The 15275-nt window shown below is 39.4% G+C and overlaps 1 protein-coding gene across 6 annotated transcripts in view; it reads left to right on the top strand.

The window, feature by feature from the left end:
* LOC127438472 (calmodulin-regulated spectrin-associated protein 2-like) overlaps positions 1-15275 on the top strand; it is a 92820-nt gene that overhangs the window by 30223 nt on the left and 47322 nt on the right. For all 6 annotated transcript variants that reach the window (XM_051694090.1, XM_051694089.1, XM_051694088.1 and 3 more), the window contains exons 3-4: positions 11830-11991; positions 12577-12660. In XM_051694090.1, coding sequence (XP_051550050.1) covers positions 11830-11991; positions 12577-12660 — 246 coding nt within the window. The remainder of the gene's footprint in view (positions 1-11829; positions 11992-12576; positions 12661-15275) is intronic.

Genomic DNA, 15275 nt, shown 5'->3' with positions numbered 1-15275 from the left:
ATAAGCTGGAAATTGAGTGAGCTCACAGGGTTCCGACTCGGCAATCCGCTGAGGGAGACAGGCCCCGATCAATTCTGGCCAAATTTCTGAGATCATCAATAAAAGTCACGTGTTACGCAAGGAGTAAAGAAATGATTTCTTGGAAAAACCACAGCATTTTCTTGTTCCCAGACTTTGCAAATTCGTCAAGAGAGAAATGTGATCAATTCAAGGAATGCAAGAAACTCTTACATCAACGGAAGGTCGCTTTTGCCCTGATGTTCCCGGCCAAATTGAGAATAGATGCCAAGGATGGCCATAAGGTATTTACATGTCCCCAGCGAACGATGTCCTTCTACACGTTCTTTGTGTTTATTCTGCATATTGGCTGGAGTTTGTTTTATAGATTATCTTCTGTTGTGTAATTCCGTTTTACAAAATTTTTATAGAAACACCGGACTTGAGCAATCCGGCAGCAAAGTTGTCATGGGGGCTCTCGTAGGCATACATGGAATTTGAGCTTAGAGGGATGGAAGCCGGTTGGCGCTGTTGTGCGCAGGGTTAATGCGCATGTTTTTCTTTTTTCTGTTTGTTTGGTTCTGCGGGAAATTTGGGGTTTGACTGTTGCACTAATGTTGGAATGTGGTCTTTATAATTTTATTTTTGGCACACAATCTATTTTTTGTGAATGGGTTGTGGCACCCCATAAAAAGAATGAAAGTTATTTATCTTCTTAAACGTAAGAAATATGATATAGTGTTTCTTCAAGAAACGCATCTTTCCCCGCAGGAAGCTGAAAAATTTGGGAAGATATGGGGTGGACCTGTTTTCTTTAGTGCTGGCTCAAGTAAGAGCAGGGGAGTCATTACATTGATAAGTAAGCATCTACATTTAAAATGTCTCAAACAGATTAAAAATAAATTAGGAAGAGTCATTATTGTTTTAGCAGAAATTCAGGGGCAAAGTTTGATTTTGGCTAATATTTATTCACCTAATGCTGATGATCAGGGCTTTTTTTTTATAGATCTTGAAGGGATGTTGCAAACCGCTGGCACCCCTCGTGATATAATACTGGGAGGAGACTTTAATCTATTGATTGATTTAGTCCTTGATCATAGTGAGGCAAAAGTGTGTAAGCCCCTTAGAGCAACATTGATCCTTCACAGGATGTGTAAATATCTTGATCTTACAGATATTTGGAGACTTTTGAACCCATTTGGTTGGGACTATAAATGTTTTTCATCAGTCCATAAGATTTATTCTAGAATAGATTTTTTCTATTCTAGAATAAAGTCCCTCATTTCATGTGTTGTTGATTGCTCAATTGGAAACATCTTAGTCTCAGATCACACCTTGGTGAGTTTAGAGGTGTTGCCACATACGGAGAAAAAGAAATCATATAGTTGGTGCTTTAATGCATCCCTTTTGCAAAATCCTGAATTCCAATAAATGTTAAAGGCTGAAATCAATGTTTATATGGAGACCAACTGGTCCTCAGTATCTTCTGTGGGCATGGCTTGGGAGGCACTTAAGGAGGTTTTTAGGGATCGGATCATACAGTATGCCTCATTCATCAAAAAATCCACAGCACGAGAACTTGTGGAGTTGGAAGGGAATATTAAAAGTGCCAAGGCAGAGCTGAAGCGCCGAATGTCGTCTGATGGCCTCAGAGAAATGACCCGATTGAAATACAGATATAATACTATTTTGTCGTGGAAGGTGGAGTTTTGGCTATTCAGGGCAAGACAGTCATTCTTTGAGTTGGGAGACAAAGCAGGGAAGCTTTTGGCTAGATATATAAAGCAGAGAGAGTCTTTTTCTACCATCCCTCAGTGAAATCTGCTGGTGGTGAAATATTTACCTCGGCCATTGATATTAATAATGCTTTTAAAGAAAAGCATTATTAAAGTCATTTTAAAGTCTTGATCTCTATAGTTCCACTTCTTCGTCTACTTTGTGGAACCATTAGAACTCCCTAAACTGATGACTGAGCAAAAAAATTCTCTCGATTCTGAGATATCTTTGCCTACAGGCAAAGCTCCAGGGCCAGATGGCTTTGCTGCTGAATTTTTTAGATCTTATGCTACAGGACTGACTCTACTTATGTTAGAAGTTTATACAGAATCATTAAAGAATGGAAAGCTTCTGCCAACCATGACACATGCCCGGATCAATCTGATTCTTAAAAAGGACAAAGATCCAAGCGAGTGTAAGAGTTACCATCCAATTTCCCTGATCCAGTTAGACGTAAACATATTGTCAGAAATTTTGGCTAACCGATTAAGTAAAGTTGTGACATCTCTTATACATATAGATCAGGTGGGGTTTATTTGGGGCCACAGCTCTTCTGATAACATTAGGCATTTCATCAATATCATGTGGTCAGTGGCGAATGATCAGACTCCGGTCGCTGCCATCTCACTTGACACCAAAAAGGCGTTTGATATGGTAGAATGGGATTATCTTTTTAAGGTTTTGGAAATATACGGGTTCGGGAATACTTTTATTGAATGGATTAAGTTACTTTATAGACACCCGGTAGCGGCGGTACAAACAAATGTATTAATTTCAGATTATTTTACTCTGGATAAGGGCACTCGGCAGGATTGCCCTCTTTCCCCATTATTGTTCTGTCTTGACCTGGAACCATTAGCAGCCGCGATAAGAAAGGAAGATGAGCGCATATGTTGGTGGAAGGTATGGCGCATAAGCTTTTGCTTTACACAGATGATACCGACCCCACTAGATCTATGCCTTGCCTCAACAGAATTATTAATTCCTTTTCCAAGTTCTCAGGATACAGAGTCAGTTGGTCTAAATCCGAAGTTTTGGCTCTGACAGCGTACTGCCCAGTAACGGCTTTTCAGCCGGGTGCCTTCCAGTGGCCCAAACAGGGCATTAAGTATTTGGGAATTTTGTTCCCAGCTAATTTGAGTTAATTTTGACCCCTTTATAAAAAGGTTTTTGAGCGATGTGGGCGGGTGGGCTTCATTACATTTATCTATGATTGGAAAGGTTAATGTTAATAAAAATTAATTGTATTCCAAAATTCAACTACCTGCTACAGTCTCTCCCTGTAGATGTCCCCCTCTCTTATTTCAAGCAATTTGATAGCATAGTGAAGTCCTTCATTTGGAATGGTAAGCGTCCCAGATTAAATTTCAATAAGTTACATAGGCCGATTGACAAAGGTGGGCTAGGCCTACCCAAGGTTTTATTATTATGAATTTCGGTCTCAGTCATTTGGCTCATTGGTCGCTTCCACCTGAGAGAGCCCATCCCTTGTTCTGTATTGAACAGGAATATCTTGCCCCTATTTTGCCATTGCAAAGTGTTTCTATCAAACTAACCGGAGAAGTTAAGTTACACCCCGTCATCTCGCATTTGCACGTGGTATGGACAAAAGTGTCCAGAGTGTTTAATTCAGACATTTATTTAAATGTTGCCTCGAGCATATGGATGAACCCAAAATAGTCCCCTTTCTGCTGGTCAGAGTGGATTGTGAGGGAGGTTAATATGCTCGGTGAACTATACGAGAGTGGAGTGCTGAGATATTTTGAAAATATGGTTCAACATTTTAGGATTCCCAGATCTCAGTTCTTTAGGTATTTACAGCTGCGCCACCTGCTCTGTACTATTTTTGGGAGTAGCGTACACCCCCTTAAAGCAGCAGATACTCTGGAAGTGGTGATTACTGCTTTTGGAAAAGGTCATGAGGCATCAGTATATTACTCCCTGTTAATTCAGAGTCTGGGGGACAGAGCTTCAACTTCTCTCAAGAGATTATGGGAGAAAGATTTAAACTTGGTATTGGAGGAGGGAGTGTGGGCTAGGATTCTAAAAAACATCAAGTCTACATCTAGAGATGCAAGGGTGTATCTGATGCAATTTAAGATTTTACATTGATTCTATTGAACCCCCTCTAGATTGTATAGGCTTGGTCTTAAAACACACCACCTGCTGGCAATGCCAATCAGAAGATGGGGACACAACCAGTGTTTTTTGGGGATGTGTTAAGATCCAGGAAGTTTGGTTGAGGGTTCAGAGCTTTATGTGTGACGTTGGACACTCAGTTTTCATTTTGCCCCAGACTCTGTATCTTAGGTGATGGGGTGGTCATTAATATTGGGGATAGATATTTAAAAAGTTGGGTCCTAGCCGGAGTTATGATCGGCAGACGGATCATCCTCAGGGGATGGAAGTCGGCTGAAGCACCCTCGTTTCAGGAGTTTTGCGGGGGTATGGGCAGGGTGGAGGCATTCGTGGAAGTGATTTATAGTAGGTTGGGAAAATGGAATTTGTTTGACAGGAAGTGGGTGGATATTTGGAGGCTTTTTTGGAGGGTTCTCGGGGAGGGGAAGTGGAGAGGGATTTGTAGTTTAGATGTGTATGTGCATTCTTGTTGTTTTTTGAAAGTATAGCTTTTTTATGTTTTTTTATTTTTATGTTCTAATTGTTGGTGCCCACTGTAGTGCATGTTTGTGTCGGTCGGGTCAGTTAATGTATATAATTGATTCCGTATTTTATGTTGTGTTTGTTTTATGAATGGAATCAATAAAAATTGTTAATAACAAAAAAAATATTGTGGAGGATGAGAGTTTAAGAGATTTAATGCGCATTGCAATGAATATGCAACCTATGGGAAAACTAGTTCTTTCAATTAGTCAACCTCCCACTTAGACTTTGGGAAACGTTTAATGTTACTCGAATTGGTGCTATTTTAGTGAGTTCTTGTGGAAGGCTTTGTTTGGAAAATGTTAATCAAGTAATATATTATTACATATTGTTTTGTTTTCTTTCCTAAGATGGAAATAAATCAATTTTGACAAGAAAATAAGTATATGTAGTGTCAAATTTCAGCACTTTCAAAATCTGCGATTAATTGCAATTAAAAAAAAATTATCTGATTAATCGCAATAAAAAAAATGTAATCGACTGACAGCACTAATATATATATATATTTGTGCTCAAAAGTTTGCATACCCTGGCAAAAATTGTGAAATTTTGGCATTGATTTTGAAAATATGACTGATCGTGCAAAAAAACTGTCTTTTATTTAAGGATAGTAATCATATGAAGCCATTTATTATCACATAGTTGTTTGGCTCATTTTTAAATCATAATGATAACAGAATTCACCCAAATGGACCTGATCAAAAGTTTACATACCCTTTAATGTTTGGCCTTGTTACAGACACACAAGGTGACACACACAGGTTTAAATGACAATTAAAGGTTAATTTCCCACACCTGTGGCTTTTTAAATTGCAATTAGTGTCTGTGTATAAATAGTCAATGAGTTTGTTAGCTCTCACGTGGATGCACTGAGCAGGCTAGATACTGATTCATGGGGAGCAGAAAAGAACTGTCAAAAGACCTGTGTAACAAGGTAATGGAACTTTATAAAGATGGAAAAGGATATAAAAAGATATCCAAAGCCTTGAAAATGCCAGTCAGTACTGTTCAATCACTTATTAAGAAGTGGAAAATTCAGGGATCTTTTGATACCAAGCCAAGGTCAGGTAGACCAAGAAAGATTTCAGCCACAACTGCCAGAAGAATTGTTCGGGATACAAAGAAAACCCACGGGTAACCTCACGAGAAATACAGGCTGCTCTGGAAAAAGACGGTGTGGTTGTTTCAAGGAGCACAATACGATGATACTTGATCAAAAATGAGCTGCATGGTCGAGTTGCCAGAAAGAAGCCTTTACTGTGCCAATGCCACAAAAAAGCCCGGTTACAATATGCCTGACAACACCTTGACACGCCTCACAGCTTCTGGCACACTGTAATTTGGAGTGACGAGACCAAAATAGAGCTTTATGGTCACAACCATAAACGCTATGTTTGGAGAGGGGTCAACAAGGCCTATAGTGAAAAGAATACCATCCCCACTGTGAAGCATGGTGGTGGCTCACTGATGTTTTGGTGGTGTGTGAGCTCTAAAGGCACGGGAATCTTGTGAAAATTGATGGCAAGATGAATGCAGCATGTTATCAGAAAATACTGGCAGACATATTGCATTCTTCTACATGAAAGCTGAGCATGGGACGCTCTTGGACTTTCCAGCATGACAATGACCCTAAGCACAAGGCCAAGTTGAACCTTCAGTGGTTACAGCAGAAAAAGGTGAAGGTTCTGGAGTGGCCATCACAGTCTCCTGATCTAAATATCATCGAGCCACTCTGGGGAGATCTCAAACGTGCGGTTCATGCAAGACGACCAAAGACTTTGCATGACCTGGAGGCATTTTGCCAAGACGAATAGGCAACTATACCACATGCAAGAATTTGGGGCCTCATAGACAACTATAACAAAAGACTGCACGCTGTCATTGATGCTAAAGGTGGCAATATACAGTATTAAGAACTAAGGGTATGAGGACTTTTGAACAGGGGTCATTTAATTTTTTTCTTTGTTGCCATGTTTTGTTTTATGATTGTGCCATTCTGTTATAACCTACAGTTGAATATGAATCCCATAAGAAATAAAAGAAATGTGTTTGTGACAAGTTCTTAGTTCGGGGCAATGGCAGGAGTCAGGAGACAGCAAAGCAGATGCAAGGTCAGTCTTTTTAATATCTCAGCTTCACACACACAATCGACGGAAACCGTCGGAACAGACTAAATAATAAACAAAAAGCACTCGTGGCTGTCTCTGGACTTGTAGGTTACTCTCTCTCCCTCTCTGATGCTCTGGCATGCCTTTTAAGTCTCCCTCCGCCATCACTATAATGAGAGACAGGTGTTGGAGATAATTATGAGCCAGGTGACGAGCCTTACCGCTCTCCCTCTCCCGCAGACCGACACATGACCACGCCCCCCATGCCACAGTGTTTTTCCTGCTCACTCATGTTTTCTTTAAAAATGGTACATATATTACTAATTCTCCAAGGGTATACAAACTTTTGAGCACAACTGTATATATATATATATATATATATATATATATATATATATATATATATATATACCACATAAGCCGCGTTTCCACTATTGGGCCAGTGCGAACCAGTGCTGTCAACTGGGGCCAATAGTCTCGGACCTCGAGCCACGAGACCAAAGTCGATCTTTATTCCCACCATCGAGTCAACATCTCTACAGCGTTGCCCTAAAACCTGCCTTTAATATGCTGCCTTGGTGCCAGCTGGGCTCAACCCCCAGTTGGCCTTTTTTGGCCCAAGGGTAATCGGCGGGTCAAAGGTACTTGGCCGTTGACCCAAGGAAACCCCATGGAGGCACGATGCAGCCCCGGAAGTGACAGTGGGAATACAACTTGCACGCCCTCATTTGGCCCGATAGTGGAAATGCGGCTAATGTGCGTCGTTCAGCTGCCAGCCAAACCTGTCAATCAAATCCGAGCGTCAGCACAAACACGTAGCTCTGCTCGCTTGCCCGCTACAAGAGGCACACACACCCCAACCCGACGTTTCCTTCTCCCCGCTGTTCATACATGCACCGTTACCATGGAGATGCCATGTAAAGGCACGTGGTGGTGATGGAGGGGGCACTGTGCTCGCAAGGTGGATCCATTAGTGCTCAGTGCAATTCAAGCTCGTCTCCCAACCTGTGCATTATGGTGTTTAGCTGGTTTGTTGATCTAAGCTTTTCTCCCAGCCTGGTCAGGCTGGTCTGTTATCTGGTTTTTGAGGGGTTTTGGGCACTGATGATCAGTGGCGGTGGCCAATATATACGTGTCAACAGAAAACAGCTGAAACGTCCCCAAAATTCCTCTAAAACCATCTAAACAAACCAGCTTGGCCAGACTGTGAGTCCAGCTGAACAAGCTAAGACCAGCAAACCAGTTCAAGCTGGTTTAAGATGGTTTTTTGTGTAAAAGTCCCCAAAACAGACCTTAGGCTGGTTCCATACAGTATTTTAGGCCAAAGACTGGTTTGATTTCTTGTTTTTTTTCCTTGTAAATGATGCATTTTCATTTTTTGTTAACTATTCCTTTAATTGTTGAGCAGTCAGAGCTGAGGCTTAGCAGTTAGTGCTCATTCTCCAGACATGTGGAGCCATGGTGCTCAATGGAGATGCAGGTTCAAATCTAACCTTTATATTTCTTCTGCAATATAAAGTTGTGGGGGTTTTCTCTGTTTTGGAAACTATTATGATAGAAGAACAGATCTTCATCCTAAGCTAAATAATTAAATCACAGCGCACAAACACTATGACCATTAATGCACTTTCAGACTGCAAAATGTTTAATCAGTAAAAGGATTTAGAAGTGTAATCAGCTTAAACGAAAAGCCAGACTCTTATGTAACAGACTTCTGTTTTCTCCCCGTGATAAGACGTAGGAGTGTCACAGCTCATGCGGAGAAAAATCAGATTCACTCGAGCGAGAGAAATCACTGACTGAACAGTGCTACTGCAGTAGCAGTATAACTGGGGTATGTCACAGCAAATCTTTCCATCGAACTGTGTTAATACATGTGTGATGTGACAGAAAAGCTGTGCTGTGGCATTTCAAACTACCTGTTCAGCTCAAGTCAAACTCAGATTTACCGTGAAAGGTCAGAAACTTTTGCCGGCAGAAAAATGTGCAGTGCTAAGGAATGTGCTACTGCCTATGAAGTCATGTTGATTTTTGGTACATCAGCTTTTTTGGGAATTCAACATAAACAATGCACTAAAAAAAGTGTTTGTGCTGCCTTAACATTTTAAGTTGTGCCTACTTTAGAGAGAAAGTTGTTTAAACAGAACATAAATTTTACTTAGATCAGTAAAACTTGTTAAATGAGCTTAATGTCTTTTTAAGTAAACTTGACATTCTTAGTTCAGTCAACTTCGTTCTAATTCAATTCAAACTGAATATAGAAATTTAATTACTTATATTTTCATTTAATATTATTGATAAACATACACTGTAAAATCTAATTAGCTGACCTTAAATTTTTTAGAACTTGAATTATACACAGAAAATTAACAATGGTCTTGTTTAAAAACTTGCATCACTACACGGCCACTAACAAAATCTTGTATCGGACATTGGGGACTGGGTCGTTGGCAAAAAGTGTTGTCAGAGGTGATAAAAATTTGAAATCGTTTAAAAATCTAGCTTGAAAGACACGTTTCATGGTCATAGAAATGTAATTTTTGTCCAATTTGGTTTCATCAATTTTTGAAAACATTTATAGAATTTTCTACAAAAAAATGAATTAATGACTTTAAAAATAAAAAAGTAAAAGGTATTAAAATACTCTCCTTGCACCTTCAATACATGAATGTACACAACATAATCATTAAAAATAAATAAATAAATTATCATGAATTGTTTTTGTCAAGAATATCAAGAAGTTTTCTCAAAATTACTCCAAATATCTTTTCATAAAAATGTCGGAAATGTACATTTTATTTAAAAAAAAAAAAAACATTTAAACAGTCTTTAGGGTCTAAAGGACTCCTCTCTGTTTTTTTGTTTGTTTGTTTGTTTTGTCACATGAAAACAAAATGACAACCTACATGTTGGTTACACCACATGACTTGGTGGACAAAAGTTTTTCAAATATTTAATAATATTTTGAAACAAATTGTTTTTGCCGCTTTTTCAGAAATAATTATTAAAGATTATTCTGTGTACTACTCATGCCAACATTTATTTTTTCAAGAATTTCAACATCAAATTTTGTTTTATTTATTTATTTTTTTAAACAGTCTCCGGATGGTTGTACCACATGACATTTTTTACTTTAAGCCCCAGAAAAAATATTTGAATGGCTTTGAGCTCAGTAATTGAAAACATATTAATCATAGAAGAGGTGTATTCAAGAAATTGTTTGTGTGATTTGCATTTTTATTTTTATTTAATTTTTTTATAATTATGTATTTAATGCGTATTTATTTTAATGCATGTTTAATGTTTGAGTAACTTAACAGATCCAGACCAAAAAAATCAGCATCACATTACTGAGCCAAAGGGCTACAAAGAACAGTAATGAATTAACACTGGTCTTTGATTGCTTAAAAAAAAAAAAAAAAACATTTAACTGCAGGCAGATCAATGTGATCACACGTTAAATCACCATTTTGTTTACAAAAGTTCTGGTACCCTAGGATCAGCGACATTATGCCAACTCACTGACAGGCGCCATCTCCCATCAGACATGTTTGCATCGGCTCAACTGCGAGTTACCCTCCTTTGTGGTGCGACCCAATGCACGTTGTGTTAGCAGCGTGGGATACCCCGGTTCGTATCCCATGTTAAATCCAGGAAGAAATCACGTTCGCATAATCAGTGGCGACCCCGGTTCAAAGGTTGCCTTTTTCCCCCCTAACATTACTGAAAAAAGCTCACTTCACCACTCCCTTTGGCACATTTCACTCGCAAAACGGAGCTCACATGTGCCCATACGCCCAACAACACTTACCACTTTGGCCACTGGGGGCAGTGTTTCAAATTTCAATCAGCATAGACCGCAAATCTAGCAAATATTTGCTAAAAAAAAAAAAGAAAAAAAAGGCAACCTATTCTTTCTGATTTTAATGTGAGATCAGTCTGCGCAGATGCAGGGGCGGCCCTGGAATTAAATCCGTATGTGGTACAATCCAATGAGCAATGTTTATGAGAAGCACTCATCTCGTATTGCAATGTTTTCCTGGCTGTAATGATTCATCAAAAGACGTTTACCCACTATGCAGCATTTCCTTTCACTTGGGTTTGCTTTTAGCCAAGCAAGATCAATATCCTCTTAGTGTCTTATCTGTCTTTGCAAACAAGGCTCTTAATAAGACGGACAGGTTTTAATTTGTGGTTGAGATGGGAGAGTTATCAGTTGATTGTACCCAGAGGTATTGATGATGGTTGTGGAGGTAACATGCTGTTTTTGCTTATTTAATTTAATGGATAAATTGAGGCCGATGTCAAGAGCTCATGAAGAGGATGTTATTACATGCTGGAGGAATTCACACCTCCCGTGGGAGTGTTGGGATAAAGGGGTTGACAGTTTCAATCCCTCGTTTAATTAACCAATATGTAGTTTATATTGGTCAGAAACCCACTTGGCCTAAGAAATTCTGGAAAGATATTTGCAGTAGCATTTTAGAGGAGGGTAATAGACTCATATTTGGTCATAAGCTTTAAAGGGATAGTTCACCCAAAAATAAAAATTCTCATCATTTACTCACCCTCATGCCATCCCAGATTTGTATGCCTTTCTTTCTTCTGCTGAACACAAACGAAGATTTTTAGAAGAAGATTTCAGCTCTGTAGGTCCGTACAATGCAAGTGAATGGTGGCCAAAACTTTGAAGATCCAAAAAGCACATAAATGCAACATAAAGGTAATCCATAAGGCTCCAGTGATATAATCCATTTCTTCAGAAGTGATATGATAGGTATGGATGAGAAACAGATCAATATTCAAGTCCTTTTTTACTATAAATCTCCACTTTCACAATCTTCATTTATTTTTGTGGATTCACGTTCTTTGTGCATATCGCCACCTACTGGGCAGGGAGGAGACTTTATAGATAAAATGACATAAATATTGATCTGTTTCTCACCCACAATTATCGTATAGTTTCTGAAGATTTGGATTTAACCACTGGAGTTGTATGGATTACTTTTATGCTGTCTTTATGAGAAGATCCAAAATAATATAATGTAGAGACTGAAAGGATGGGCCCCCAAGCAAGAGCAGGAGCTGCTGTCCTATCTCAGGAAAGATTATCTCTAATTGGGTCGAGCAACAGGGGACAGATGCTGCTGTTTCCAGGGCAACAACTTCAAGAGAGTGATGACTAACTGCCAACAGAGAGAGAGATGATAGTCAATATATGTATTCATGAATAGGGCCTGTGTCAGCAATTTGGGCTTAGGGGTCTCTATTGATTTGCTGTTTGCAGAGCGCCCACCTAGCCATGATTGACACGCTGATGATGGCGTACACGGTGGAGACGGTGAGCGTGGAGAAAGTGATGGCGTGCATGCGACAATACTCCACCGATGACCCAGATGGAGATGTCCCCTACGACACGGAGGATGCTGTCACCAGCTGGATGAATAAGGTATACACATCTCCAACTGTTTACATACAACCTCCATTTCAAAACCATCTGTTGTAAGATTTGGGTTCAGAATCATGAAATTATTTTCTGGAGTTGATTGGATTTGGGTGTTTGCTGTAGCCTGCAGAAGTTGCTACAAAGTCTTCTTCAGCAGCTTAGTCCTTACTAAAGAGGTGTATTACACCTATTCAGTTATAAATATATTTCCTCATTGGTTGTGAAGGGGCGTCCCCACAGGGCCTGGACATTTTCCATTCCCTTACACTGCAGGTCAGCTGTACAATCTGCCTAAATCAAGGCACAACCACAAATGTACACACAAATGCTAAACAGCCAGTGAACAAACCATTAGGAACAGCAAGGAAAATGTTTGTGTATCTTTTGTTTTATTCCTGCCCTAACCAAATTTAATGGGCTTTTGTAAAAGTCAAAAAATAGCACCTATATTTGTGTGTGTGTGTGTGTGTGTGTATATATATATATATATAAGTGGCATTGTTGAAGTGTATCATTTAAGATGCATACAGATGCATTCTATACATGCTCCTTGTAATAGATATTATGTGTTTTACTCCATCATTCAAGGTGAACGAATACTTGAAGGAAATTATAATGCAGGAGCAAAGGAGGAGTGAGGACCAAAGTGCAGAGCCTGTTGAGAATCCAAAGGTAAGTGTGCACTTCCTGTTCATGCCCAAAATCAAAACAAAGTGTTGGGAGGTGTTTGTTTTGTCATTATGAGTGCTTAATCTGCTTAAAGCAATTTTGGAATGTTCTTCCATTCCAACTGCCAACATGCCTGTAAAATTTATTTTTAGTGCCCCAAAACTCCCGGTATGTGGTACATGTACAGATTGTCCTAATACTAATTATTTAAGACTCATAGCTCATCGACTCATAGAATCAGTATTCAAAATGTAATCCACTCCTGTCTTATTCTATGTCTAGTATACAAAATGCATATTTACTTAGAGACAAAACATTTCTTGATTCACAATGTCATCATATACTGAAACGTGGCACTGGGCTACACAACGAGATATATAAATATGTATATATATATATATATATATTATATACACACAATGCATTCAGAAAGTATTCAGACCCCTTCATTATTTTTCACATTTTGTTATGTTGCAGCCTTATGCTAAAATGCTTTAAATTATTATTATTATTTTCACATCAATCTACACTCCATACCTCATAATGACAAAGCAAAAAACAGATTTTTTATAACTTTGCAAATTTATTAAAAAGAAAAAACTGAAATATCACATTGACATAAGTATTCAGACTCTTTGCTATGACACTTGAAATTTAGCTCAGGTGCATTCCATTTCTCTGGATCATCTTTGAGATGTTTCTGCACTTTGATTGGAGTCCACCTGTGGCAAATTCAATTGATTGGACATGATATGGAAAGGCACACACCTATCAATATAAGGTCTCACAGCTGAAAATGCATATTAGAGCAAAAACCAAGCCATGAGGTCAAAGGAACTGCCTGCAGAGCTCAAAGACAGGATTGTGGCACATATCTGAGGAAGGCTACAAAATGTTTTTTTTCTGCACTGAAGGTTCCCAAGAGCACAGTGGCCTCCATAATTCTTAATTGGAAGAAGTTTGGAACAACCAGGACTCTTTCTAGACCTGGCCGCCCAGCCAAACTGAGCAATCGGGGGAGAAGGGCCTTGGTAAGAGAGGTGACCAAGAACCCGATGGTCACTCTGGTTGAGCTCCAGAGATCATGTGTGGAGATGGGAGAAATTTGCAGAAGGACAACCATCACTGCAACACTCCACCGATCTGGGTTTTATGGCTGAGTGGCCAGACTGAAGCCTCTCCTCAGTGCAAGACACATAAAAAAACACCTAAAGGACTCTCAGACTGTGAGAATCAAGATTCTCTGGTCCGATGAAACAAAGATTGAACTGTTTGGCCTCAATTCCAAGTGTCATGTCTGGAGGAAACCAGGCACCACTCATCACCTGCACATTACCATCCCAACGGTGAAGCATGGTGGTGGTAGCATCATGCTGTGGGGGTGTTTTTCAGCGGCAGGGACTGGGGGACTGGTCAGGGTTGAAGGAAAGCTGAACTCAGCAAAATACAGAGATATCCTTAATGAAAACCTGGTCCAGAGCACTCAGGACCTCAGACTGGGCCAAATGTTCACCTTCCAACAGGACAATGATCCTAAGCACACAGCCAAGACAACGCAAGAGTTGCTCAGGGACAACTCTGTGTCCTTGAGTGGCCCAGCCAGATCCCGGACTTGAACCCAACCAAACATCTCTGGAGAGACCTGAAAATGTCTCTCCACCGACGGTCCCCATCCAACCTGACAGATCTTGAGAGGATCTGCAGAAAAGAATGGCAAAAAACCCCCAAATCCAGGTGTGCAAAGCTTGTCGCATCATACCCAAAAAGACTTGAGGCTGTATTCACTGCCAAAGGTGCTTCAACTAAGTACTGAGTTAAGGGTCTGAATATTTATGTCAATGTGATATTTCAGTTTTTTTTCTTTTTAATAAATTTGCAAAGTTATCAAACATCTGGTTTTTGCTTTGTCATTATGGGGTATGGAGTGTAGATTGATGTGGAAAAAAATAATAATTTAAAGCATTTTAGCAGAAGGCTGCAACAACATAATGTGAAAAAAAAAAAAAATGAAGGGGTCTGAATACACTGTCTATATATTTTATATATATATATATATATATATATATATATATACACATACAGTCATGGGAAAAAGAAAGTACACCCTCCTTGAATTCTATGGTTTTACGTATCAGGACATAATAAAAATCATCTGGTCCTTAGCAGGTCTTAAAATTAGGTAAATACAAGCTCAGATGAACAACAACACATGTCATATTACACCAGGGGTGTCAAACTCAGTTCCTGGAGGGCTGCAGCCCTGCAGAGTTTAGTTCCAGCCCTGCTCCAAAATGCCTCCTTGTAATTTTCAAGCACTCCTGAAGACCTTGAATAGCTGCTTCAGGTGTGTTTAATTAGGGTTGGAGCTAAACTCTGCTGGACTGTGGCCCTCCAGGAACCGAGTTTGACACCCCTGTATTACACCATGTCATGATTTATTTAACAAAAATGAAGCCAAAATGGAAAAGCCATGTGTGAAAAACTAAGTATACCTTATGATTCAATAGCTTGTAGAACCACCTTTAGCAGCATTAACTTCAAGTAATCATTTTCTGTATGACTTTATCAGTCTCTCACATCGTTGTGGTGGAATTTTGGCCCACTCTTCTTTACAACGT

This window comes from Myxocyprinus asiaticus, chromosome 49 (genome assembly GCF_019703515.2).
Source record: "Myxocyprinus asiaticus isolate MX2 ecotype Aquarium Trade chromosome 49, UBuf_Myxa_2, whole genome shotgun sequence".
Taxonomy (NCBI): Eukaryota; Metazoa; Chordata; class Actinopteri; order Cypriniformes; family Catostomidae; genus Myxocyprinus; species Myxocyprinus asiaticus.
Note: the sequence above shows the minus strand (reverse complement) of the source record. Positions and strands in the feature narration are given on the sequence as shown.